The sequence below is a fragment of the Podarcis melisellensis genome (genome assembly GCF_964234715.1).
Source record: "Podarcis melisellensis genome assembly, chromosome: 7".
Classification (NCBI taxonomy): Eukaryota; Metazoa; Chordata; class Lepidosauria; order Squamata; family Lacertidae; genus Podarcis; species Podarcis melisellensis.
In genome coordinates, this window is record NC_138539.1 from 3,008,431 (window position 1) to 3,034,571 (window position 26,141).

General features: G+C 47.6%; 1 protein-coding gene across 1 annotated transcript in view; it reads left to right on the forward strand.

The window, feature by feature from the left end:
- Window positions 1-26,141, forward strand: part of LOC309373984 (1-phosphatidylinositol 4,5-bisphosphate phosphodiesterase gamma-1-like) — an 86,013-nt gene that overhangs the window by 51,172 nt on the left and 8,700 nt on the right. The window contains exons 11-26 of the mRNA XM_081918654.1: window positions 190-310; window positions 1,175-1,343; window positions 2,579-2,698; window positions 2,796-2,903; window positions 3,797-3,984; window positions 5,384-5,584; window positions 6,662-6,781; window positions 11,080-11,263; window positions 14,644-14,721; window positions 16,931-17,034; window positions 17,440-17,536; window positions 19,281-19,347; window positions 21,318-21,481; window positions 22,380-22,476; window positions 23,473-23,697; window positions 25,537-25,685. Of these exons, the coding sequence (XP_081774780.1) occupies window positions 190-310; window positions 1,175-1,343; window positions 2,579-2,698; window positions 2,796-2,903; window positions 3,797-3,984; window positions 5,384-5,584; window positions 6,662-6,781; window positions 11,080-11,263; window positions 14,644-14,721; window positions 16,931-17,034; window positions 17,440-17,536; window positions 19,281-19,347; window positions 21,318-21,481; window positions 22,380-22,476; window positions 23,473-23,697; window positions 25,537-25,685 (2,192 nt within the window). The remainder of the gene's footprint in view (window positions 1-189; window positions 311-1,174; window positions 1,344-2,578; window positions 2,699-2,795; window positions 2,904-3,796; window positions 3,985-5,383; window positions 5,585-6,661; window positions 6,782-11,079; window positions 11,264-14,643; window positions 14,722-16,930; window positions 17,035-17,439; window positions 17,537-19,280; window positions 19,348-21,317; window positions 21,482-22,379; window positions 22,477-23,472; window positions 23,698-25,536; window positions 25,686-26,141) is intronic.

Genomic DNA, 26,141 nt, shown 5'->3' on the forward strand with positions numbered 1-26,141 from the left:
CAGCAAGAAGCACGGAAAGGGGGAAGCTTCTTTTAAGATGACTCTGGGCACTTGCCGTTTTTAATAAGCACCGGTGTTAAAGACAAATATATATAAAACCTTCCTGGTTGATAAAAAAGAAATTCCATCTTAATGAAAAGGGCAATTAATCTAATAACTAATTCAGTACCAAACCCTCTCCACCCACAGTGGACTGCTGGGACGGTCCAGACGACCTGCCAATCATCTACCACGGCCATACGCTCACTTCCAAAATCAAATTCTTGGACGTTCTGCACACCATCAAGGAACACGCTTTTGTCACCTCTGAGTAAGTGATTCTCCCCCTCCTCTCAGCCCTTTCCTCTGCCTTCTCTTTCCTAAGAGAAGGGAGTGTTTGGTGCCTGTTACCCATGATTCTAAGAGGGACACGGGTGGCGCTGTGGGTTAAACCACAGAGCCTAGGACTTGTCGATCAGAAGGTTGGCAGTTCGAATCCCCGCGACAGGGTGAGCTCCCGTTGCTCGGTCCCTGTTCCTGCCCACCTAGCAGTTCGAAAGCACCTCAAAGTGCAAGTAGATAAATAGGTATCGCTCCGGCGGGAAGGTAAACGGCGTTTCCGTGCACTGCTCTGGTTCGCCAGAAGCGGCTTAGTCATGCTGGCCACTTGACCAGGAAACTGTACGCCGGCTCCCTCGGCCCATAGAGTGAGATGAGCGCTGCAACCCCAGAGTCAGCCACGACTGGACCTAATGGTCAGGGGTCCCTTTACCTTTACCCTTACCCACGACTCTGGGAAAATTTGCTTGTGCAAAGCTATTTCCTGGGATCTCCGGGAAAATTGGAATCAGTGATGAAACCTCGGAGGCTATTTTTCACTGATCTAAAGGCGTATCTCGAGAGAAGCTTCCTGTGTTGTGTTGCTTGTGTAGGAGTGTGGAAACTCAGCAATACAGGTGTCTCAGAAATGCAGGTGTTTTCCTCTTGCGCTGTGCAATCGGAGCAATTGCATGGTGTGTGTTCGGCATACGAACATGTGAAACCTCTCGATGTTGCCTCAGGCTGTCGGATTGGAGCAGGGGCCTGTCCTCTCGCCCTCTGTGTCACACAAGGTTCGGGGACAGGGCTGTGCCGATGATGGCACGCTCAGGTGTCTCAAGGTGCACCTGGGTCAGGCCAGCTGCCTTTCGCCTAGGTTCCCCGTCATCCTCTCCATCGAGGACCATTGCAGCATCGTACAGCAGAGGAACATGGCCGCGCACTTCAAGAAGGTCTTTGGGGACATGCTGCTTACCAAACCGGTGGACATCAACGCGGACCAGCTGCCCTCACCTGCCCAGCTCAAGAAGAAGATCCTCATCAAGGTAGCGGGACTCTTACCTGCACTTTATTCCGAGCTGAACTCTTAGTTCAGGGGTCAGCAAACTTTTTCAGCAGGAGGCCAGTCCACTGACCCTCAGTGGGGAGCCAGACTATATTTTGAAGAGAAAAAAATGAAACAAATTCCTATGCCCCACAAATAACCCAGAGATGCATTTTAAATAAAAGGACACATTCTACTCATGTAAAAACACCCACTACCGAGAAGGCCCTCTGTCTAGTTCCCTGTAACCTCACTTCTCGCAATGAGGGAACCGCCAGAAGGCCTTCGGCGCTGGACCTCAGTGTCCGGGCAGAACGATGGAGGTGGAGACGCTCCTTCAGGTATACAGGACCAAGGCCATATAGGGCCGTTTAGGGCTTTAAAGGTCAGCACCAACACTTTGAATTGTGCTTGGAAACGTACTGGGAGCCAATGCAGATCTCTCAGGACCGGTGTTATGTGGTCCCGGCGGCCGCTCCCAATCACCAGTCTAGCTGCCGGATTCTGGATTAATTGCAGTTTCCGGGTCACCTTCAAAGGTAGCCCCACGTAGAGTGCATTGCAGTAGTCCAAGCGGGAGATAACTAGAGCATGCACCACTCTGGCGAGACAGTCTGTGGGCAGGGAGGGTCTCATCCTGCGTACCTGATGGAGGTGGTAGACAGCTGCACTGGACACAGAATTGACCTGTGCCTCCACGGACAGAATGACTCCCAGGCTGCGCACCTGGTCCTTCAGGGGCACAGTTACCCCATAGAGGACCAGGGAATCCCCCACACCCACCATCCCCTGTCCCCCAAAAAACAGTACTTCTGTCTTGTCAGGATTCAGCCTCAATCTGTTAGCCGCCATCCATCCTCCAACCGCCTCCAGAAACTCACACAGGACCTTCACCACCTTCACTGGTTCGGATTTAAAAGAGAGCTAGAGCCTTTGGCATCCTTTTGAATATCCAGGCCAGCCTTTGCCAACCTGGTGCCCTCCATATGATTCGGACTAGAGCGGCGCTCAGCCCCAGCCAACATCTGGAGCCCTAAATCATCTGGAAGGCACCAGGTTGCTGAAGGCCAGTCTAGTAATAATTCAGCTGGTAGAACATGAGGTTCTTAATCTCAGGGTTGCGGGTTCAAGCATCGCTTTGGGCAAAAGATTCCTGCAATGCAAGGGGTTGGACTAGATGATCCTTGGGGTGTCCTTTCAACTCTACAATTCTGTGATTCTGTCATTTGCTTCCAGCACAAGAAGCTGGTCGAAGGGAACCTCTACGAAGAAGTCTCCTTGGCCAGCTACTCCGAGAACGACATCAGCAACTCCATCAAGAACGGCATCCTTTATCTCGAGGACCCCATTGACCACGTGAGGCCCTTGCTTTCTCCCGCGGCTCAGGGGGTCCCTTGCCTTGTGTCCCACCCCCTCCGTTGCTCTGACAATCTTTCCCCCTCCGTTTCTGCAGACGTGGAGCCCGCACTACTTTGTTCTGACCAGCAACAAGATCTATTACTCCGAGGAGACCTCCCGCTACCAGTCCAACGAGGACGAGGAAGAGACGGAGCAGAAAGAGGTGCGTTTCTGGAGTGCTGCAGAGGCGCTTGGCTGGGAAGAAAGCAGAGGGGGCGCTCCCATTTTAACTGTGGCAGGGAGTTCCACAGTTTATGCATTTCTTTGTGTCCTGAACCTCCCAACGTTCAGCTTCGTTGCCCGTGAGTTCTAGTGAGCCTGAGCTTGGGGCAACCCAGCCAAATGGGCATGGTAATAATCATCATCATCATCATCATCATCATCATCATCATCATCATCTCCACCTCTATTGTTCTGCCCGGACACTGAGGTCCAGCTCCGAGAGCCTTCTGGCGGTTCCCTCACTGCGAGAAGTGAAACTACAGGCAGAGGGCCTTCTTGGTGGTGGCACCCACCCTGTGGCACGCCCTCCCACCAACGGGAACAACAACTATCCGACTTTTAGATGAAGGCAGCTCTCTGTTTAGGGAAGCTTTTAATGTTTGATGCATTACTGTATTTTAATATTGTGGTTGAAGCTGCCCAGAGTGGCTGGGGAAGCCCAGCCAGATGGGTGGGGTAGAAATAAATTATTATTATTATTATTATTATTATTATTATTATTATTATTATTATTATTATTATTATTATACTATAGGGCTCTTCTTAGTTTTTTATCCTGACCGTCACAGTCAGCTCCTGTTTCATACAGGTGACACAAATTCTCCTGCCTCCACCCCCAATGTTTGTTGATATGCATGCCTTTCCCCCCCCCCCCGAAGATGCTTCAGCAAAGTTTGAAAAGGACATGGGGATATTAAACCTGCTGTGGCTTTTTCTTGCTTCCCATTCTCCCACCCCTTTGCCACTGAACCCCCTCTTTCTTTTCTTCCCCCCTCCCACCACCTCCCCTCGACTTTCCTTTTCCCCCCCTCCTGCCGCCTTTGGGCTTTTTAGGAGTTTAACAACAACGAGCTCCACTTCAGCGAGAAATGGTTCCACGGCAAGCTGGGCGGGGGCCGCGACGGGCGGCAGATCGCAGAGAAGCTGCTCCACGAGTATTGCACCGAGACAGGCGGCAAAGACGGCACTTTCCTGGTGCGGGAGAGCGAGACCTTTGTGGGCGACTACACCCTCTCCTTCTGGTAGGTCGTGTCGCGAGGAAGAGCTCAACCCCAACCTCTCTCAGGGTGTGAGGATGCTTAATCTGGCCAGACATATTGAAAAGGAATGGCCTGTTCTGGTCTTGTTATTTCCACTTTCTACCCTTCTCTCTCCCCATTATTATTATTATTATTATTATTATTATTTAAAAGAAGCCATCCTTAATTTCTTCCCTTCTCCTCTGAAATGAGATAGTGACGTTTTAACTGCGAAAACAAAACACATCCCGGCAAAACCAGAGAACTCTTTTCTTGATTGTGCAACATGTTGGAACAGGTGCAGATTGGAAGCAAAACTTGTATATTTGGCTGAATAAAGTTTAAATTATCGTGAGAAAAGAAAAGGAATCACCCAAACAAAAGGCTAATAATAATAATTTTTAATTAATCCCCCCCCCAAAAAAAATCTGGATGGTTTTCCCTAGCCACTCTGGGCAGCTCCCAGCAGAATATTAAAAACATGATAAAACATCAAATATTAAAAGCTTCCCTAAACAGGGCTGCCTTCACATGTCTTCTAAAAGTCAGGTAGTTGTTTATTTCCTTGACGGGAGGGCATTCCACAAGAAGGGCGCCACCACCGAGAAGGCCCTCTGCCTGGTTCCCTGTAACTTGGTCTCTCGCAATGACACCCCCTCCCACAGTTTAAAAAGCCATAGGTTTATTAATTAGCCGAAGGCAAATTGGTTGTTTGTTTGTAAGTTGTTTTGCGTTGCCCAGGACAAGCTAAAGTGACTAATTTAATAAAGAAAATGAATGAAGAATCCCATTTTTATATTTTTTTTAACCAACAACCAAAACACAAACAGTGAAAACAAACAGTGAGAACCCCCAGGCGGCTGATATATACATAATCAATAATAACATATTCAAATCAACCATATGTACAATTCTGTATACCTTAACACTCTTCCCTCCACAAGGTTTATTTAACTTTTAACATTTTAATTGCCCCAAATTGTTCAAACCTGCCCAAATAATTCAATATTTTCTCAAACCAATCCTCCTCCTTCTCACTGACCTTAAACCCTTTCATTTTATGTCTCAGTTAGATATTCTAAGATTATAATATTTTTCTTTTTCCCCCTCCATTGGTTCACCCCTGGCTCTTCTGCATTTTCCCAATTACTCACTTATAACCTGTCTGGCTGCAATTACCATCAGTTTTACCCATTTACATTCCTCTTTTGTTTCTAACTCGGTGCTACTCAGGCTAATAAGAGCCATTAATTAAGATATTTCCACTTTCCTACCCACAATTCCCCATATTTCTATACCAATCTGTTTCCAGAATTCATTAACTAACAGACAATCCCACCACATATGAAGAATCCTGTGGCAGAGAGTTCCGTAGTTTAACTTCTCACCCTTCCTTCCGCAGGCGTTCCGGCCGTGTCCAGCACTGCCGCATTCACTCCCGTCAGGAAGCCGGCGCCACGAAGTTCTACCTGACGGACAACCTGGTCTTCGACAGCCTCTACAGCCTCATCTGCCACTACCGTGAGGTGCCCCTGCGCTGCAACGAGTTCGAGATGCGCCTGACGGACCCCGTGCCCCAGCCCAACGCCCACGAGAGCAAGGAGTGAGAAGCCTCGTCCCTCCTTCCCTCTTCCTCTCCTCTAACCCCGGAGACACGGGTCAACAGCCCGGCTTTGGGCAGAATTTGCTGTGGGCGTTGGGCGAAGGTTTTTTAGGTGGACGCAGGGCCAGGGAGCAGAAGGCTGCAAGTTCAGTCCCTGCTGGCATCTGCCTGAAATTCTAGAGGGCTGCTGCCAACCAGTGTTGGCAGAACTGAGCTAGATGGGCCAACGGTTGGTATAAGTCCCGTGTGCCTCTGAGCATGTGCAGAGAGCATTGCTTACACCACTGTGTGGTGCATGGGTAGGCAAAATAAGGCCCGGGGCTGGATCCGGCCCAATCGTCTTCTAAATCCAGCCCACAGACATTCCGGGAATCAGCGTGTTTTTACATGAGTAGAATGTGTCCTTTTATTTAAAATGCATCTCTGGGTTATTTGTGGGGCATAGGAATTCATTCATTCCCCCCCCCCAATACTAGTCCGGCCCCCCACATGGACTGAGGGACAGTGGACCGGACCCTTCCTGAAAAAGTTTGCTGACCCCTGAACTAAGGCATGGGTAGGCAACCTAAGGCCTGGGGGCCAGATCTGGCCCAATTGCCTTCTAAATCCAGCCCATGGACAGTCTGGGAATCAGCATGTTTTCACATGAGCAGAATGTGTCCTTTTATTTAAAATGCACCTCTGGGTTATTTGTGGGGCATAGGAATTTGTTCATCCCCCCCAAAAAAATAGTCTGGCCCCCCACAAGGTCTGAGGGACAGTGGACCGGCCCCCTGCTGAAAAAGTTTGCTGACCCCTGGTGTAGTGATACCCAGGCTCCATGCATCTCGGCTTACAGACCCACCCCCCAATAATATTTTCTGAAAAAGATAAAGCTGTGTGAAAATTAAAAACGAGTTAAAATCTTTACTTGGGTTCCCTCTCCTTTTAAATTTGGGGGTGTTCCGAAAGGGGAGCAAAGGGGGGACCCAGCTGAGGACTGCCTCGCAGCCCCCTTGCTTCACCTGGCTTCCAGAGCAACCGATCAGGATCACACCTGGCGGAGGCTGTACTGATGGAGTCTTCTGTCCCTGCCAGGTGGTACCACGCCAACCTCACCCGCCTGCAGGCGGAACACATGCTGATGAGAGTCCCGCGAGATGGAGCCTTCCTGGTGCGCAAGCGCGGCGAGCCCAACTCCTACGCCATCTCCTTCCGGTGAGCCTCTCCTCCGTCCCCCGGATGCAGCGAGGGGGGGCGCGTGCCCAGAAACCCGCAGGAGAAAGTGCGCGCATGTGTGTCCCAAAATGAGCATGGTGTTACGTTTTGGGTCTGGGAGCTACTGAGGCTAAAAAGTGTCAGGGAAAGGGGTACTATACTGCGAAATAAGCTTGAAAACCTCCTGGCTTTGAAGACTGCGTTTACTCTTTTCTTAAAAAAATGATATTTATTAAATTTTCCATTTTAACAATCCAATAAAACCACATTATAAAACATGTCATTTTTAGAACAATATCTTGACATATAATCTTCAAAATACTTCCCCTCCATTCTTAACTTTTGATTTGATTGGTATCTTATAACTGAAGTTAATTTTGCCAATTCAATACACTCACTTAATTTACAAATCCACTCTTCCTTTGTTGGTATGGCCTGAGATTTCCATTTAGTAGCAATCACTGGCGCTGTGGGTTAAAGCACAGAGCCTAGGGCTTGCCGATCAGAAGGTCGGAAGTTCGAATCCCCTCGACGGAGTGAGCTCCCGTTGCTCGTTCCCTGCTCCTGCCGACCTAGCAGTTCAAAAGCACGTCAAAGTGCAAATAGATAAATAGGTGGCGGGAAGGTAAATGGCGTTTCCGTGCACTGCTCTGGTTCACCAGAAGCATCTTAGTCCTGCTGGCCACATGACCCGGAAGCTGTACGCCGGCTCCCTCAGCCAATAAAGCGAGATGAGCGCCGCAACCCCAGAGTCGGTCACGACTGGACCTAATGGTCAGGGGTCCCTTTACCTTTACCTTTACTAGCAATCACTACCCTTTTGCCCAATCACTGTTGTTGCATATAAAGAGATTGTGGGGGTGTTTTTTTCACATGTGGTATGTCTTTGCCCACCAACCCTAACAGATAAGCTTCGGGGTTTTTTATCGGGTTTTTTTTGAGCATTTTCTTAAGTTCCTCATGTATTATTCCCCAAAACTTCTTTATTTCCTTGCAACCCCAACCTTGGTGGGGTTTTTTTATGGCATCTTGTACTCCTTCCAGCAACTCCTGCAGCCAAGATGGTTCCAAACATCTTGCTCTGCTTTCCTTTGGACCAAGAGGGGGTCTCGTCATCGGGGCAGCCCAGGACCTCTATCCCTACTGCCCAGGCTTGCACCCCGGGGAGGCCACTTCCATGTTGCTAACGCTGCAAAAACAATACAGGGAGCAGCAGTTACGAGTTGCGTGGCGAGTTCCCACCTCCCCCCATAGAAATAAAGAGACAGGACGTAAGAATTCAGGTTAATGGGTCGAATTAGGCCACAACATTATTGATTACAGGAGTTGAGCGGTATTGGCTTAGGCATTGGTCCTACAACTTGGGGAGATTTCACCCCTCCCATACCCAAGAATCTCCTGATGATCTCCTGATGATCTCTGCTGACTCTCCAGAGAGGAGGAGGCGTGTCCTGCTATCTACTTATTCTGCCTCAGCACCACATCTCTGTGTGTGTGAGTGTGAGAGTCAGTCAGTCAGAGTATCGGAGAGAGAGAGAGTGTTAGAAATCCTAGAGATAAGGTTGCTGCTAAGAGCAGCTGCAGACTCTCAGTGTAGCATTGGTTTATGCTTAGAATATTCAGCTCTGTATATAGTTTTGTATCATAGTTGTAGTTACAGAATAAAAGGAAGATATTTTACAGAGCTGCTCTCCGAGTGGTTTATACTCTGCAAGACTCTGCAAAACTCTTCTGCGCAACGACTGTATTATTGAGACAGTGAATCCAGTGCTCTCAGCTCTAAGCTGTGAGTCCACAGCACTGTGACCTGTTCCTGTGCAGAAGGTGGTCTCTGGCAGTGCTACCCAGCTCGCCTAGCCCAGTCGGGGTTGAGGTGCATGAGTCCAGTTGGTGCACTGGCTCGTGGGCGATGCTGACATAACTAACCGGCCTGGCCGGTGAGGGTTAACCACCAGTGGGAGGAGTCCTCCCCCGGGGTCACCGTGTGGGGGCGTGGCCAGGGCCCACCCCTCCATAGGCTTAGGGCGAGGCCACGCCCCCCGGAATCCTTTACCGGACTACCCTTTATTTGGGAGAAGGTGATGCCACTCCTTCTCCCCCTTCATCTGCATAACAATAGACTGTACCCCGACCAATGCCTACCGCCAATACTGAGGAGTTGCGCCGGATTGCTACGAGGTAGGCGAAAACCAAATGGCTGGAGCCAATCTGCCAGATGGAAAAATTCCTACCAGGCCCCTTGATGGCGACCAACCTAAGTTCATAGCAACGTCAGAGAACCTAGCCTAACGGGTGGGAGGGAAGGGGAAACCAGGTCAGCTGCGGCGCGGGAAAGAGGGCGGTCCTCAGACCTAAGTAGGTGAGGCCACGCCCCCCGCACCAGTCGATTGGCTGGTGCAGGGTATGACGCAGCCAAGGATTCCCTGCTATTGCGTGGGGCTGGAGCTAGCCCCTGCGAGTGTGGGGAGGGGCGTGAAGCCTGCAACCCCATCTCCTCTTTAGCTTGGAAGTGGATTTGCCGGCCTCTGCAACCACAGCAGGCGCCGTGATTCTCCAACAGTTTGGCTTCACCCTTGGAGGTGCACTCCATTGCCTGTTGAGACAGACGGACGCCAGCAGCGAGTGACGATTGGCCTGGGAATGTAGGGGCGGTGTCCGAAGCATGCTGCAGGACCAAGTGGGGTGTCTCATGTTTGTGGAAAGAAATCCCCTGTTGTGGTTCTGGACAGTCAAGAGTTAACACTCCAGGAGCGTTCTGATTCACTGGGTGCATTGCCCACATGACCCAGGCATTTTTCCTTTGATCTGTGCTCTGTGGGGGCTGAGCTCTCTCTGGAGAGCAGTCTGTCTGAGAATGTGAGCAAGGTTGTTGTTGTTTAGTCGTGTCCGACTCTTTGTGACCCCCTGGACCAGAGCACACCAGGCACTCCTGTCTTCCACTGCCTCCTGCAGTTTGGTCAAACTCATGCTGGTAGCTTCGAGAACACTGTCCCACCATCTCGTCCTCTGTCGTCCCCTTCTCCTTGTGCCCTCCATCTTTCCCAACATCAGGGTCTTTTCCAGGGAGTCTTCTCTTCTCATGAGGTGGCCAAAGTCTTGGAGCCTCAGCTTCAGGATCTGTCCTTCCAGTGAGCACTCAGGGCTGATTTCCTTCAGAATGGATCGGTTGGATCTTCTTGCAGTCAATGGGACTCTCAAGAGTCTCCTCCAGCACCAGAATTCAAAAGCATCCATTCTTCATCGATCAGCCTTCTTTATGGTCCAGCTCTCACTTCCATACATCACTACTGGGAAAACCATGGCTTTAACTATACGGACCTTTGTTGGCAAGGTGATGTCTCTGTTTTTTAAGATGCTGTCTAGGTTTGTCACTGCTTTTCTCCCAAGGAGCAGGCGTCTTTTAATTTTGTGACTGCTGTCACCATCTGCAGTGATCATGGAGCCCAAGAAAGTAAAATCTCCCACTGCCTCCATTTCTTCCCCTTCTATTTGCCAGGAGGTGATGGGACCAGTGGCCATGATCTTCGTTTTTTTGATATTGAGCTTCAGACCATATTTTGCGCTCTCCTCTTTCACCCTCATTAAAAGGTTCTTTAATTCCTCCTCACTGGTAGTTTCGTTTTTTGTTAGAGGCAGAAAGCTGCAAGCATGCAGCTAGACTCTAGGTTTTTCTTTTCTGTTTTGAATGCTTCTAAATAAAGAGGTATAGATTAGAAGCACTGGTGTTGAGCTGAGTTATTGGAGACACCACGTTGACACAGACAAGCCATTTTACGCTGCGTGTGAACTCTGCTATTATCCGGCAACTGAGAAGAGTGGCAGCACGCTAGTGGAAGCGTGTGGGCGCCACTGGAGTTTGTCGGAGTGGCAATAAATTCAGATTTATTGCAGGGCCATTGCAGCAGACTCAGTGGGTCAAAGGATTTACGACCCACAAACTTTAACATCCCCTCCCCGAAAAGGAAGTCCTTTTCCGTTCCTGCTCCAGACACTGATCTTGCCGAGATCCCTGCATTACAACAGAGTTGGACAAGATGAACCTTGGGATCCCTTCCGATTCTGTGATACCCCACTGCCCCTTTTCAGACAGACGGTCGCCAGAAATTGCCCCAAACGCACCCCGTGCAGCGTTTCGGAGCCCGGCTGCTGAGCTCCTCCTCCTGTTTAGAACCCCTTTCTGTATTTTGATGCTCACTCGCTTTCCTCTGCATTTGAAACCTGCTGCTCTCCATCCTGAGTTTTGTGGGTTGTGGAACCACCCCAACATCTCTGTTTTTTCTGGGCTCCTCTAACTGCAGGGCGGAAGGCAAGATCAAGCACTGCCGGATCCAGCAGGAGGGTCGTCTTTTCATGCTGGGCAGCTCGGCGGAGTTCGAGAGCCTCCTCGACTTGGTCAGCTACTACGAGAAACACCCGCTGTACCGCAAGATGAAGCTGCGCTACCCAATCAACGAGGAGACGCTGGAGAAGATGGGCACGGCGGTGAGGGGGCGCTGCCCTGGCTGGCAACCTCTAAGGCCGGCGTCAACCCCAATCAGGTGCCTTTCAGGTGTTTTGGACTACAACTCCCATCAGCCCTTGGGAGTTGTAGTCCAATACACAGGAAAGGCACCTGGTTGGGGGCAAAAGGTACTTTAGAAGTTCTGGATAATGGAGCCCTTTGGGGGATGAGCAGATCTCAATGGTCGCCTGGGCTAAGGGCATCTCGCATTTCCACATGGGGAAGATTTGCCTGTAACAAACAAAAATCTGCCCTTATTCCCTTATGGGGAACACAAGAGCCCATATAGAGTCCTTTGCAGGTTCTCCATCGGTCGGAGAAAATAACAGAGGCCAACCAGAGAATATTGAAAAGCAAAGCAGCTAGTAAGCCTGATCTTTATTGATCTGTTGCAACAGGGTGACCCCTTCACATGCAGGAAAGGACCCAGAACAAAGGTGTGCCTGCCCTTATACAGACATTTTAAACTGCCCACCCTGCAGTCCAAGACCACCCCCAGAAACATCATACATACATCACAGAAGGGGTGTAGCCCAAGACCACCCCCCAGATACATCATACCTACATCACAGAAAAGGCGGTCTACAACAGAAATCTGAGTGCGTTGTTTATCTCCTGTCTGGCAGGTTACCTGTTTGATGGTCACTTGATTGGATACCCTGGGGAGCCTGGCCAGTCTTTTGTAATGATAAATACTTAGTTCCTGAGCCAGGTCACAGGCACACCCTATTCAAACACAGACATACCTTTAAGACAGGATTTGGGAAGGAAAGGACAATGGGGGAGGCTTTTCCATTTTCCTTCAACCTTGCAGAGAAATATTTGAGGTCAATTTGGGAGGGACAAAATGGTTTCAGGACTTTTTCTGTGGGGTTTCAGACATGTGGTTTATATATATCCATGTACGTGCTTGGTTGGTACATTTATGAACATTATATATATATATATATATATATATATATTTGCTTTCGTAGATTTTCACGGGTACAGGAATGCAGGTTTTGGTGTCCTCGGGTGTCTTCCCGTGTAAAAGTTGGGGTGTCTAGGCGACGTTTCGACGAGGTCTCACTCGTCATCTTCAGGCTGGTGCTTTCGGCTTCTTGTTACTGGAACAGAGCAGGATCTCAGTGTTTGAGTTCCTATAAATACTGTTGAGGGGGTGTGGTGTATAGCCTCCAATGTTCTGGGCAGAGAGGAAGTTCCCAGGCTAGTGTGCCTTTTCTTCTTTTGTTCCTTAATTACTTGAGGGATATCTTGAGTGATTTCTTGAGTGATATCCTGAGTACCACTTAGGTGGGTCATTACATGGAACACTTTGAAACCAATGCTTTAGACAAGTCAGAACACAAACCCAAACTTTGGCTCAGATATGTTGACGACACCTTTGTAATTTGGCCACACGGGAAGGAAAAACTGGATAGCTTCCTCACACATCTCAACAGCCTACACCCCAAAATACAATTCACTATGGAAATAGAAGCCAACAACCAACTTCCCTTCCTTGACGTCCTAATCTACAAAAAACCTGATGGCTCCCTAGGACACACTATCTACCGGAAAAAAACACACACCAACCGCTACTTACATGCACAATCACACCACCACCCTGCACAAATAAACTCCGTAGCCAAGACTCTCATCTCCAGAACCAAACGCCTGGCTGACAAAGACCACTTGACAACTGAGTTACAGAATCTCTCAAATGTGTTAATTGCCAATGGATACCAGCAAAACAGGGTTACGAAGCTAATCCAAAAAGAAACACCCCCCAAAAACCAAGACACAGAAGAAAACAATGGCATGGCCCTCCTTCCTTATATCAAGGGCACTACAGATAAAATTAGCAAAATCCTCCATAAACACAACATCAAAACAGCCTTTTGCACCAACCAAAAAATAGCCAATATCCTCAGAAACCCCAAGGATAAAATCCAGTTGGAAAACCAAGGGGTCTATGAAATACCCTGCAAAGTCTGCCCAGCCACGTACATTGGACAAACAAACAGACGAATAAATGCACGTATCGCAGAACACAAGAATGCCGTCAAAAAAGAAGAAAAAACTTCCTCTCTTTTCCAACACATGAAAGAAACAGGACACGAAATTAATTTTGCAGATTCCAAATTGCTCTTTAACATGGAACATCACCACAAGAGAATAATCATGGAAGCCATCGAGATAGAGAAACACCCTCACAACATGAACAAGCGTGACGACACATCCCGCTTGCCAGACATCTGGAAATTAGCCCTCCCCACAAAAACTGACACCAGATCCAGAGGCACACAGAACGCCATCACCAATCAACCACACCAGACCCAAACCCAGACCCTCTCCACAGATAAATTACAGACACCATCCAGTAGCCAAACCATGGTGGCACCTCCGGATGCTGCACCCCCCTGCAATCCCTACACAGATCTGGCTGACACAGGCCACAAAACCACAGCTCGCCCCTATACACGAAGCCAAGCCAGAGCACAACTAAGTGCAGTACAGCCATCTTCTCAGAAAAACTCTTCACAAAGTTCAAGAGGTCAAGACACAAAGACTTTAGCAACTAATCCACACCCAATGACCCACCTAAGTGGTACTCAGGATATCACTCAAGAAATCACTCAAGATATCCCTCAAGTAATTAAGGAACAAAAGAAGAAAAGGCACACTAGCCTGGGAACTTCCTCTCTGCCCAGAACATTGGAGGCTATACACCACACCCCCTCAACAGTATTTATAGGAACTCAAACACTGAGATCCTGCTCTGTTCCAGTAACAAGAAGCCGAAAGCACCAGCCTGAAGATGACGAGTGAGACCTCGTCGAAACGTCGCCTAGACACCCCAACTTTTACACGGGAAGACACCCGAGGACACCAAAACCTGCATATATATATATATATATAGATATATAGATAGATAGATGATAGATAGATAGATAGATATAGATATAGATATAGATATATGATCTTAATTTTTTTATATCATGCCCCTCTTGTTTTCTTCTACTGTCACCCCAAAACACGGGGAATATTCAGGGTGGGCAGGAGGGGGAGTGTGCCAAATTTCCTGAGTTTTCCTTCCATGCAGCAACAGGGGTTTTTCTCTGGTAGGACACCCCCGGGAGATGTTCTCCATGCCCAGCTATCGGGTACCTTCAAGGCAAAGAGGCTTCCTTCTGCCTGACTGCCCTGATGGAAATTTCTGGAGCTTTTGGTGACTTCTCAGTGGGAGAGGGGGGGAGCCAAGGCAGCTGCCAGCCGGGAGCAGAGAGGAGTTGGACCAGATAATGGTTTCGGTCTCTTCCAACTCCACAATTCTGTGATTCAGTGCTGGCTGAGACAGTGGGCCTCCTCTTCCCTACAGGAGTTGGACTATGGAGCTCTGTACGAGGTGCGGACCCCTCACTTCTACGTAGAAGCCAACAAGATGCCCACAGCCCGGGTAAGTGAGCAAGAAGAGCCCCTGGGATGCTCTCTGCTCTTGGCTTGTTTCTAATTCTGAATATCTCCATATCCCTCCTTTGCGTCCACACAACCAGAAACAAATTTGGGGACTTCCCTGGCTTTTTTCTGGCCCACGGAGGACCAGTCTGGATAGTTGGCCTTGGTGAAGACTTGACGTTTTCATCCCCAAAAAGTTTTTGATTTGAGTTTCTACTGAAATGAGGCTGCATTTTAATGTTGTGCTTTAATCTTGTTTTTAAGTTGTATTTTAATCAATTGTTTTTATACCTGGTGTTAGCTGCCCTGAGCCCGGTCTTGGCTGGGGAAGGCAGGGTATAAATAAAATTTATTATTATTATTAATAATAATAATAATAATAATAATAATAATAATAATAATAATAATAATAATAATAATAATTAGGGAAACACAGACGGAGGCTGCACATAAAATCAGTTAAAATGAAAAAGACATTCCCTGTATTTCCTGAACCGAAAAGACACATTTCTCAGCAGCTTTTGCAGCTTTTGACCTGGATTTTTCTGTTGGCACAGAGTATTTATTCTCACAACTCTCTAGTCCTCATGGTCTCAGTGGAATAATAATCCTGGATTGGACAAGCGTTAGGGCAGTCACAAAGTATACTCTGGGCAACACGAAATTATTTGTGGCTGATAAATTACAGAGGGGAACTCACCAATTCCAAACAACATGTTTGCAAGCTTTGCTCTGCAGTCATAAAACCAAAATCTCATCTAAAGCACACATATAACATTTTACTTGCTATTTATGTTATTAGTTAAGTTTACTTGTTTCCGTCACAGGGCATAACATAAATAAACCACTGCAGTAAAGCTCCATCTACTTATGAAATTAAGACATGCACATTTCCAGCACTGTCAGTGATTTAAGACACAATCCAGAACGTGATTCTGGAAGCTGTGTGCAAACCTTAGACAAAAGGTGTGTCCCGCAGCCGCCGTTTTCCTTGTGGTTTCTAGATCACCAGGATCAAGTGAAAGGCGAGCGCTGATATCAGCTGGAATCTAAGCATTGCCAAGGCTTTCCACAAAGAAAGCTTGAGATTTGCTCCAGGGCTCAAATTCTGCCATTCATTCCCTGACACATCAGAGCTCCAATGTTAGCAAACTGTGTCTGGACCACAGAAAGTTGCAGGGGACTGAATCTCCTGGTCCCAGATAAGCGCTGGATAGGACTGCAAGTAGTTAAGGGAGACATGAGACTTCTGGATACTGCCCAATTCCTCGCCCTTCCTTTGTGAATCCTTTCCCTTGGCCCAGATCTCCCGTTAGCCTAGCAAAAGATGCACTCCAATATATTTTAAAACCCCAACACTGGAAGTAAAATAAATAGTGCAGAACACACAAGGATTGGGCGGACATAATCCGCACAGGCTTGTTTGCAGTTTGCAGACGGTGAGCTCTTAATTTTGAGACTACTGCTTTTAGCACAAATGTGGTAATAACCTCTCTTGTCTGCATTTTTTTTTAAGATAATCTTTATTGATTTTATGATTACATACTATACATACAGGGATGCGGGTGGTGCTGTGGGTTAAACCACAGAGCCTAGGGCTTGCCAATCAGAAGGTTGGTGGTTTGAATCCCCGCGACGGGGTGAGCTCCCGTTGCTCGGTCCCTGCTCCTGCCAACCTAGCAGTTCAAAAGCACATCAAAGTGCAAGTAGATAAACAGGTACTACTCCGGCGGGAAGGTAAACGGCATTTCTGTGCGCTGCTCTGAGCACCACAACCCTAGAGTCGGTCACGACTGGACCTAATGGTCAGGGGTCCCTTTACCTTTACCTTTACTATACATACACACATTACATTTACATTCACTCCTGAGTAGTACATTTACTACTTCCCTCCTTTCTCCTTCTGGCTTTTTTATGTCGTCTCAAAGTTTTTCGCATTGTCTTTATCGATTTTGTATATTGTTGTCCTTCTTTCAACTTTATCCATACAGTGTCTATACACAAATAAATCTCTCTGTATATACACATCTTGTTGTTTGTCTATATTCATTTGCAGATACAATTAGTTACCCTGATTGTATTTTACATTTTAATTCCTATTGTCATTTAACATCCAGTAAAGTTTCTTTTAATTTCCCATCGTGAGGTTTAGTTCCATTCTACTGATTTCACTATTTCGCCTTATCCCTCTCTTCTTGTCTGCATCTTAGTGCACAGTGAAGGCCTTGTATGACTACAAAGCCCAGCGGGAAGACGAACTGTCGTTCTGCAAACAAGCCATTATTCATAATGTTGACAAGCAGGATGGAGGATGGTGAGTCCTGGAGTTCAGGGCTTTTTTTTCTAGAAAAAGAAGCGCTGGAACTTTTGCTGATGACCCTCAAAGTCCCTTACAACTCTACAATTCTATGATTTTATGCTGCTCCCTCATTCCCGACTGGCGGATCCCATCATGGAATCTCCCCCAGCCTCGTGTAAGAGGAGGCAGGGAAAGGAGAGAGAAATCTCCCCCTTCCTGTCTCCCCTGCTTTTTCTGGCACACTTTTTCTGCATGGTGTTGACAAGATGGGTGTGTGTCTCTCTCTGTGTGTGTGAGTGTGATGGTGCCTTTCTTAACCGCTCTCTTTCTGTTTCCCCATCTCCCCGGCTCTCCCCTCGCCGGCCCCCCCCAGTGCCCCCCAAGTCAGTCTGCTTGCCTTGTTCCTGTTACCCTCTCTAGGTGGCGAGGAGACTACGGCGGCAAGAAGCAGCTCTGGTTCCCCGCCAACTACGTGGAGGAGATCATGAACACCTCTGTGCCGGAGCAGGATGAAGCCGTGAGTTCGGGCCCCTCTGAATGAACCCTTTCTCTGCTGCCATTTTTGACACCCTCCTACTGGTACTGAGAGGGAGACGCCTCTGTTTACTTCCTCCCTCCCTCCTTCTCTCCATCCCAGTGTGGTGTAGTGGTTAAGAGCGGTGGACTCGTAATCTGGTGAACCGGGTTCGCTTCCCCGCTCCTCCACATGCAGCTGCTGGGTGACCTTCGGCCAGTCACACTTCTCGGAGGTCTCTCAGCCCCACTCACCTCACAGAGTGTTTGTTGTGGGGGAGGAAGGGAAAGGAGAATGTTGGCCGCTCTGAGACTCCGGGTACCGATAAAGCGGGATATCAAATCCAAACTCTCCTTCCTTCCTTCCTTCCTTCCTTCCTCCCTCCCTCCCTCCCTCCCTCCCTCCCTGCCTCCCTCCCTCTTTCCCTTCCTTCCTTCCTTCCTTCCTTCCTCCTGAGCTCCCCCAGTTCCCATCTGCACAGACCCACTCCCAGATTATTATTATTATTATTATTATTATTATTATTATTATTATTATTATTTATTCAATTTATACACTGCAATGTACCTGGAGGTCTCAGGGCTGTTCACAAACAGGACCACAACATATAAAATCAAACTAAAAAAAACCCCAATAAAAAACCCCAAAAGAGCCGCATTCTAAAAGCGTATAGGATGTGAAACAGATCAACCAAAGGCCTGGTTAAAAAGGAACATTTTGCCTGGTGCCTAAAGGTGTATAATGAAGGCGCCAGACAAACTTCCCTAGGGAGAGCATTCCACAAACAGGGAGCCACTGCAGAGAAGGCCCCGTTCTCGTGTTGCCACCCTCCGGACCTCTCAAGGAGGAGGCACACGAAGAAGGGCCTCAGAAGATGATCTCAGGGTCCGGGTAGGCTCATATGGAAAGAGGCGCTCCTTGAGGTATTGCAGTTCTGAGCCGTTTAAGGCTTTATAGGTCAAAACTAGCACGTTGAACTGGGCCCAGAAACTCATTGCTAGCCAGTGCAGTGGGACCAGGATTGGTGTAATGAAGCCGCTTGTGTTCTATAGGGGGCATCCCAGCCGTGCCTACATCTCATTGCTGGGAGGGGGCCACTTGAATGGGGAGAACCCCACGTGACGGTAAACTGTGCCATTTTAGGGGAGGAAACCTAATTTTTGCAAATTTCTTCAGCCGGGGGGGGGGGGTCTTAAAAATATGTTTTTGCAATTTTACACATGTTTTATTTACCAAGCAAAACTAAATTACATAAACTTAACCAAAATATCTTTTGAATTCCCAGGCCATGTTGCAACTTTTGAGCACCCCTTATTTGGGGAAATTGAAAGCGGGGATAATCTGACACACCTTAAAATTGCGGCTGGTTTCGTGGAGTATGAGACTTATCAACGGCTCCTAGCCCCCTGTTTAAGATGCGAGGCTAATGAGTTTCTTGATCCACTGTTACGCTGCTAGAATCTGCAGCTAGAGCTCTAATCAATTGAACTGATGGATCAATTGAGGTCTGCAGTCTGTGTTTGTACAATGCCCATTGATTGTGGGGACGGGTGGTTAAAAGTGAAATGAATGTGGTTCATTTATGTGTTACTTTTGTGTCTGGGGAGCGTAGCAAGAGAAAGGTAGGGATTGAGACCTCGAGGTATCGCAGACCCCCTGTCTTTTGTTGGTTAACCGGCACAGCTTTAAAAACAAGAACAACAAATGAAATCCTGATTTCTCCCCTCTCTCTTTTTCTGTTGTTCAGTCTGTGGAGAACAGCCCTCTGGGCAACTTCCTGAAAGGTTTTGTTGATGTCCCTTCCTGCCATGTAGGTAAGTGTCTGAAGAAGCAGGGACTGGAAAAAGGAGGGGTTATCAATGCACCCCCTCCTTGGGGGAGAAGGACTGAGTTTGAATCCAAACAGGACAGTATCCTGGAATACAACCTTCCCTGGGCGTGAATCCTAGCGCTGCTTGTTTGTGGTGGCGCTGTGGTCTAAACCACTGAGCCTCTTGGGCTTGCCGATCAGAAGGTCGGTGGTTCGAATCCCCGCGACGGGGTGAGCTCCCGTTGCTCTGTCCCAACTCCTGCCAACCTAGCAGTTCGAAAGCACACCAGCGCAAGTAGATAAATAGGTACCGCTGCAGCAGGAAGGTAAACGGCGTTTTTGTGCGCTCTGGTTTCTGTCATGGTGTTCCGTTGTGCCAGAAGTGGTTTAGTCCTGCCAGCCACATGTCCCAGAAAGCTGTCTGTGGACAAACGCCTCCTCCCTCGGCCTGAAAGCCAGATGAGCAAAGCAACCCCAGAGTCGCCTTTGACTGGACGTAACCATCCATGAGGGGGATGCGGGTGGCGCTGTGGGTTAAACAACAGAGCCTAGGACTTGCCAATCAGAAGGTCGGTGGTTTGAATCCCCTCGACGGGGTGAGCTCTCGTTGCTCCCTGCTCTTGCCAACCTAGAAGTTCAAAAGCACATCAAAGTGCAAGTAGATAAATAGGTACCACTCTGGCGGGAAGGTAAACGGCGTTTCTGTGCACTGCTCTGGTTCGCCAGAAGCGGCTTAGTCATTCTGGCCACATGACCCGGAAGCTGTACACTGGCTCCCTCGGCCAATAAAGCAAGATGAGCGCCACAACCCCAAAGTCGGCCACGACTGGACCTAATGGTCAGGGGTCCCTTTACCTTTTAACTGCCCAGGGGTCCTTTACCTTAACCTTTTACCTGCATTTTATAAAATTTGCCTCCCACTTGATTTTAGAAAACCTCAAAGCAGTTTGCCAAAGGAATAAGGCCCTGAGGTTATTAGTGAAGGGAATTTAAACATGCAAAAGGATTGCTTGAGAAATTAATCTGCTAGGAGCAGATGAGGGCAAAAAACCTGTTCCCTCCTCCCAGTTGCGCTTGGAAGCTGCCATTTGGAGACCCTGGAGCAAATGTGGAGGTTGGTGAAGTGAAGGACATGAGCATAGCTGCCAACGTTTCCCTTTTTATAAGGGAAATTCCCTTATTCCGAATAGGATTCCTTGCAAGAAAAGGGAAAAGCTGACAGCTATGGACATGAGGCAGGAGTTGGTAATGCAGGTGAGCTGTGTACAAGCAAGCTGCCGGCCAGCTCTGCTGAGGCTCTTTTTATTAGCACAATATGCAAAACCAGTCAGATACATTTTGGACCGTGAGCTTTACACATCTTCCAATCCCGAGACCGTGGGGTGGTACAAGGTTATGTTGGCACCTGTTTCCACCATGTCATTTTCCCTTTGGACAATGTATGACAAAAGAGACAAAAGTCACAGACAGACCACTAAGAGAGCAAAGATTAGACAGAGGGCATGATGTTCAGAAAGCTGTGGCTTTGTCTAGGGGGGGGGAGTGTGCTCCACAACCCAGCGATCATTCCTACAGGTTGGGTTGTTCGGCTTCCGCCATCTCCCCAGGATGAGCCCGGCTTTGCCCATCTCAACGGCAAGCCAAATTGGCTGCGTTTGCTCAGAAACTGGAAGGCGTACCAGTCAAACTGAACTGGGACTGGGGAGCCTCGGTAGGAATGTTACAGGAAATTATGGTGGGTTTTGTGGGGTTTATCGGGGCAACAAAGAGGGAGCCTGTTCATGCAGGCAGCATCTTCTTCAGTGACTGGCTTCCATAGAATCGTGGAATTGTAGAATTGGAAAGGGACCATCTGGTCCAGCCCCCCTGCAACGGGAGAGCAGGAACTGTCGCTTGCCCTGCGTGCTCCTCCGCGGAGCATTCCTGCGTTGAGAGCCTCTTCCAGTAAAGCCAACCCCTCTGATGTCCTTGTAGTTATCTCCAAAGACGGGAGGAGCTCCAAACCATTTGTCTTCACCATCCATTCCCAGCAGATGACCCACCCATCCCAGTCGCTGGACGTGGCGACAGACACGCAAGAGGAGCTCAACGACTGGGTGGCCAAGATCCGGGAGGCCACGCAGAATGCAGATGCCAGGGTGAGTCTTCCAAGAACTTGTTTTCCTCTGCCCTCTCCAACGCTTTTTCCTTTTGTGCCATGGTTTTGAAAGCCTGAAGACATTGCAAGCCTGACGGGGGGTTGTTTTTTGCTGATCCACAAGCCACTCTAGAAACCTTTCCAGAGTCAATAATAATAATAATAATAATAATAATAATAATAATAATAATAATAATAATGTATTATTTCTACCCCGCCTATCTGGCTGGGTTTCTTGGTGGCTTCCAACAAAAGGTTAAAAATACAGTAAAACATCAGTCGTTAAAAACTTCCCTAATCAGGGCTAAATGATTGCAATGAGTGAACAGTTCCCAGAATCTTGTGTTGGGGCCATGATAATAATAATAATAATAATAATAATAATAATAATAATAATATGCTGCCCATTGACTGGGTTGCCCCAGCCACACTGGGTGGCTTCCAACAAAATATTAAAACACAAACCCACAAACGTTAAGAACTTTGCTATTCAGGGCTGCCTTCAGATGTCTTCTAAAAGTCAGATAGTTGTTTATTTCCTTGACATCTGATGGGAGGGCGTTCCACAGGGCAGGTGCCACCACCAAGAAGGCCCTCTGCCTGGTTCCCTATAATACCAGTTTTTGCAGTGAACAACAACAACAAAAATTTTAGCAGGTGCATGCCTGATATCAACAGGTTTCAAAGTGTGGGTGCTGCCCCACAAATGTGGAATGGGTGTTTTGCGACATTTATAACAGTACCAGTTCTGCCAAACGTTATAGATCAGTTGTACAGTACTGTTGTCAGCCGGCTCGCTCTATTTCATGAAAGTAATTATTCATATGGGTGGATCAAAACGAACAGATGCTCCGTGGAGTTTTTTCTGACCTTTTCTGCCCTTTGTGTATCCTGTGCAGATGCAGGAGGGGAAGATCATGGAGCGGAGGAAGAAGATTGCCCTCGAGCTCTCCGAGCTGGTCGTTTACTGCCGCCCGGTGCCTTTTGACGAAGAGAGTGAGTCCTCTCCATCTCCCATCCAGTCCCACGTGCAAATAGGGGGCAGACAGGCCCCGGGGGAATCTCTTGACCCATCAAACTCCTGTCTCTGGGTACCTGCTTCCTTCCCTGCCTGGTGCTGAGATGTCCCTCAAGACCATCTTGGCCTTTGAGCCAAGAGGAGTCCAACAGGTGCCCAAAAGTGGCTTGAAACTCCCCAATATCTGGTCTTTCATTCATTCATTCATTCGAGGGAGGAATCTAAGGTAATATTCAGGCTATCTGCCCATCTACTTTTCCAAGCGCAATTCAAAGTGTTGGTGCTGACCATTAAAGCCCTAAACGGCATCGGTCCAGTATACCTGAAGGAGCGTCTCCACCTCCATCATTCAGCCCGGACTCTGAGGTCCAGCGCCGAGGGCCTTCTGGCGGTTCCCTTGCTGCGAGAAGCCAAGTTACAGGGAACCAGGGCCTTCTCGGTAGTGGTGCCTGCCCTGTGGAACTCCCTCCCACCAGATGTCGAAGAGAAAAATAACTACCAGACTTTAGAAGACATCTGAAGGCAGCCCTGTTTAGGGAAGCTTTTCATGTTGAATAGGTTATTGTATTTTAGTGTTTTGTTGGAAGCCGCCCAGAGTGGCTGGGGAAACTCAGCCAGATGGGCGGGATATAAACAATAAATTATTATTATTATTATTATTATTATTATTATTATTATTATTAGCCACGTGTAGCCTCTCCCAGGCAGGGGATGAAGGCTCCCGCTGCCCGGGAGAGGCTGCGCGCAGCTATTCCATAAACCAGGGCAGCAAGGGGGATCACTGCGCAGCAATCCCTCTTGCTGTCCTGGCTTCTGGGATTCAGAAATTTTTTCTTCTTGTTTTCCTCTTCCCCAAACTAGGTGTGTCTTATGGTCTGGTGCGTCTTATAGGGCGGAAAATACTGTATTTTTCTTTCAAAAGAGAGTGTTTCCTAAACCCCGCTTGGACGGGGGAATCTGTTCTTTCTTTCCAGAGATCGGCACGGAGAAAGCCTGTTACAGAGACATGTCTTCCTTCCCGGAGACCAAGGCGGAGAAGTATGCCAACCGTGGAAAGGGCAAGAAGTTCCTTCAGTACAACCGCCGTCAGCTAAGCCGCATCTACCCCAAGGGGCAGCGCCTGGACTCCTCCAACTATGACCCGCTGCCCATGTGGATCTGCGGCAGCCAGCTGGTGGCCCTCAACTTCCAGACCCCCGGTAGGTCAGCCCCCTTTCCTTACAGCAGCTGCGATCAGTGGCTGATCTCTCTCTTTTTTCCTTTTCCCTTTAATTGCAAGCTTTATTGACATTTAGAAAAACAACAGTTGCCAAGCACCAGAAAGAAGAGGAATATCAAGAAGATTGGACGAAATTTAAGGACAATTTGAATAAATATTGTAATGTAAATAATTAGAAGTCACTTGAAAGTACCAAACAGGCCTAGGAATAAACTGGGATTTAATGAAATAAATGGGGCCTAGAGCACTAAGAAAAGTGAATAAGATAGATAATAACTGGAAATATTTTGTCTAGGAATGATATTGGAAAGCTGTTACATGCAGATACAATGAAATTCAGAAGGGAGGGACTTGAAGAAGTCAATAAAAAATGTAAACAAAATTGGGTCTTTAAGAGATATGGGATTAAGAATACTTTTTCTTATTGTTGTGGTCTTGGTTCAGTTTTTTGTTTTTGTTTTTAGTATTGTATTTTTTTCCTATGGTATTTTTGTTTTGTTTTTCTTTTTTGTTATGTTTTATTTGTTATAATTGTGAAAAACTCAATAATTTTTTTTGAAAAAAACAAAACAATTGCCAACCACAAAGTGTTGTCTTCCAGGACAAATGCACGTACGGATATTAAGTTTGCTGTCATCCACACAGTATCAAAACTTGGAAGCTTTTAATGCTTAACATTATAGGCAATTGTTAAGCGTGTAAGGGCAAAAGAAGTAATTATAATTTTGTTTATTTTTTTAAGATGAACCCCAATTTTTATTTTTATTTTTATTTTTAATAACATCTTTATTGATTTAAAGTACAATCATACAATAAAGGTAAGTACAACAGAGTTAAGCACAAAAAAGAAAGAAAGAAGAAAGAAAGAAAAAGGACAAAAAAGAGTTTAACAGTAGCAAGAAAATGTCAATTAAAAAATAAAAACCAAATATTTATACAACATCAAATCAAATAGTATACGGAGAATGGAAATTATATAATATGAAGTATATGAAATCACATAAACAGAAAACTTATGAATCTCTGAAAGTCACAAAATATGCATTCTTAATGGATTCTCCTGAAAACATAAAGCCAAATAAACGTAAGTCTTTGAAAGTCTTTGAAGACTATACAAGTCTCTGAAAGAAGCAATGGGTCAGATTCTCATCTGGTGAAAACAGTCTGTAAAGCTTTGTTTATGGCGTCTAACGCTGCTGAAGTAGTGTGAAGAAGTGTGCATGCACATGAAAGCTCATACCAAGAACTAACTTAGTTGGTCTTTAAGGTGCTACTGGAAGGAATTTTTTTTTTTGTTTTGACTATGGCAGACCAACACGGCTACCTATCTGTAGCTGCTGAAGTAGTTCGCAAACCGACGTTGTGAACAGTGATCCCGGATATACCCACTGTTCCGTGGAATTCTTCTTCAGCAGAGCAGAACGATACAGAAATGCTTCATAAACCCATCTATATGGGGAATGAGAAAGTATAACAACATTGCTATGGATCAGTGGTCATAAAGTTATGTACAGTTATACCTTGGGTTGAAGTAGCTTCAAGTTAAGTATTTTTGGGTTTCGCTCTGCGGCAACCCGAAAGTAGCGGAGCGCGTTACTTCTGGGTTTCGCCGCATGCGCAGATGCTCAGAATGACATCACGCGCATGCGCAGAAGCGGTGAAACGCAACGCGCAGACGCACAGTCGCGTGTTACCTTTGCTTCAGGATGCGAACGGGGCTCCGGAACGGATCTTGTTCGTATCCAGAGGTACCACTGTAGTCACTGCCTACTGACTATTCTTTGCAACACAGGGGTTAAATTGTTCCCTTTCCTTCCAGACAAGCCTATGCAGCTGAACCAGTCGCTCTTCATGCTGGGGGGCCGCAGCGGATACGTGCTGCAGCCGGACATCATGCGGGACGAGCTCTTTGACCCCTTCGACAAGAGCAGCCTGAAGCACGTGGAGCCAATCACCGTTCAGCTGCAGGCAAGTGAGAAGAGGAGGAGGAAGAGGAGGAGGGGGAGACTGGGGCGACCCAGCTTCAGCTCCCGTCCGGTGCTTTTCAGCGGGGGAAACTGTGCCGTTCCTTTTCCTATGCACTGTTTTTGGGGGACAGGAGGCGGCAGGTGTGGAGGACTCCCTGGTCCTGAATGGGATAACTGCCCCTGAAGGACCAGGTGTGCAGCCTGGGAGTCATTTTGGGCGCACAGCTGTCCATGGAGCCACAGGTCAATTCTGTGTCCAGGGCAGCAGTTTATCAGCTCCATCTGGTATGCAGGATGAGACCCTCACTGCCCACAGACTGTCTCACCAGAGTGGTGCATGCTCTGGTTATCTCCCGCTTGGAATACTGCAATGTGCTCTATGTGGGGCTACCTTTGAAGGTGACTCGGAAACTACAACTAATTCAGAATGCGGCAGCTAGACTGGTGGCTGGAAGTA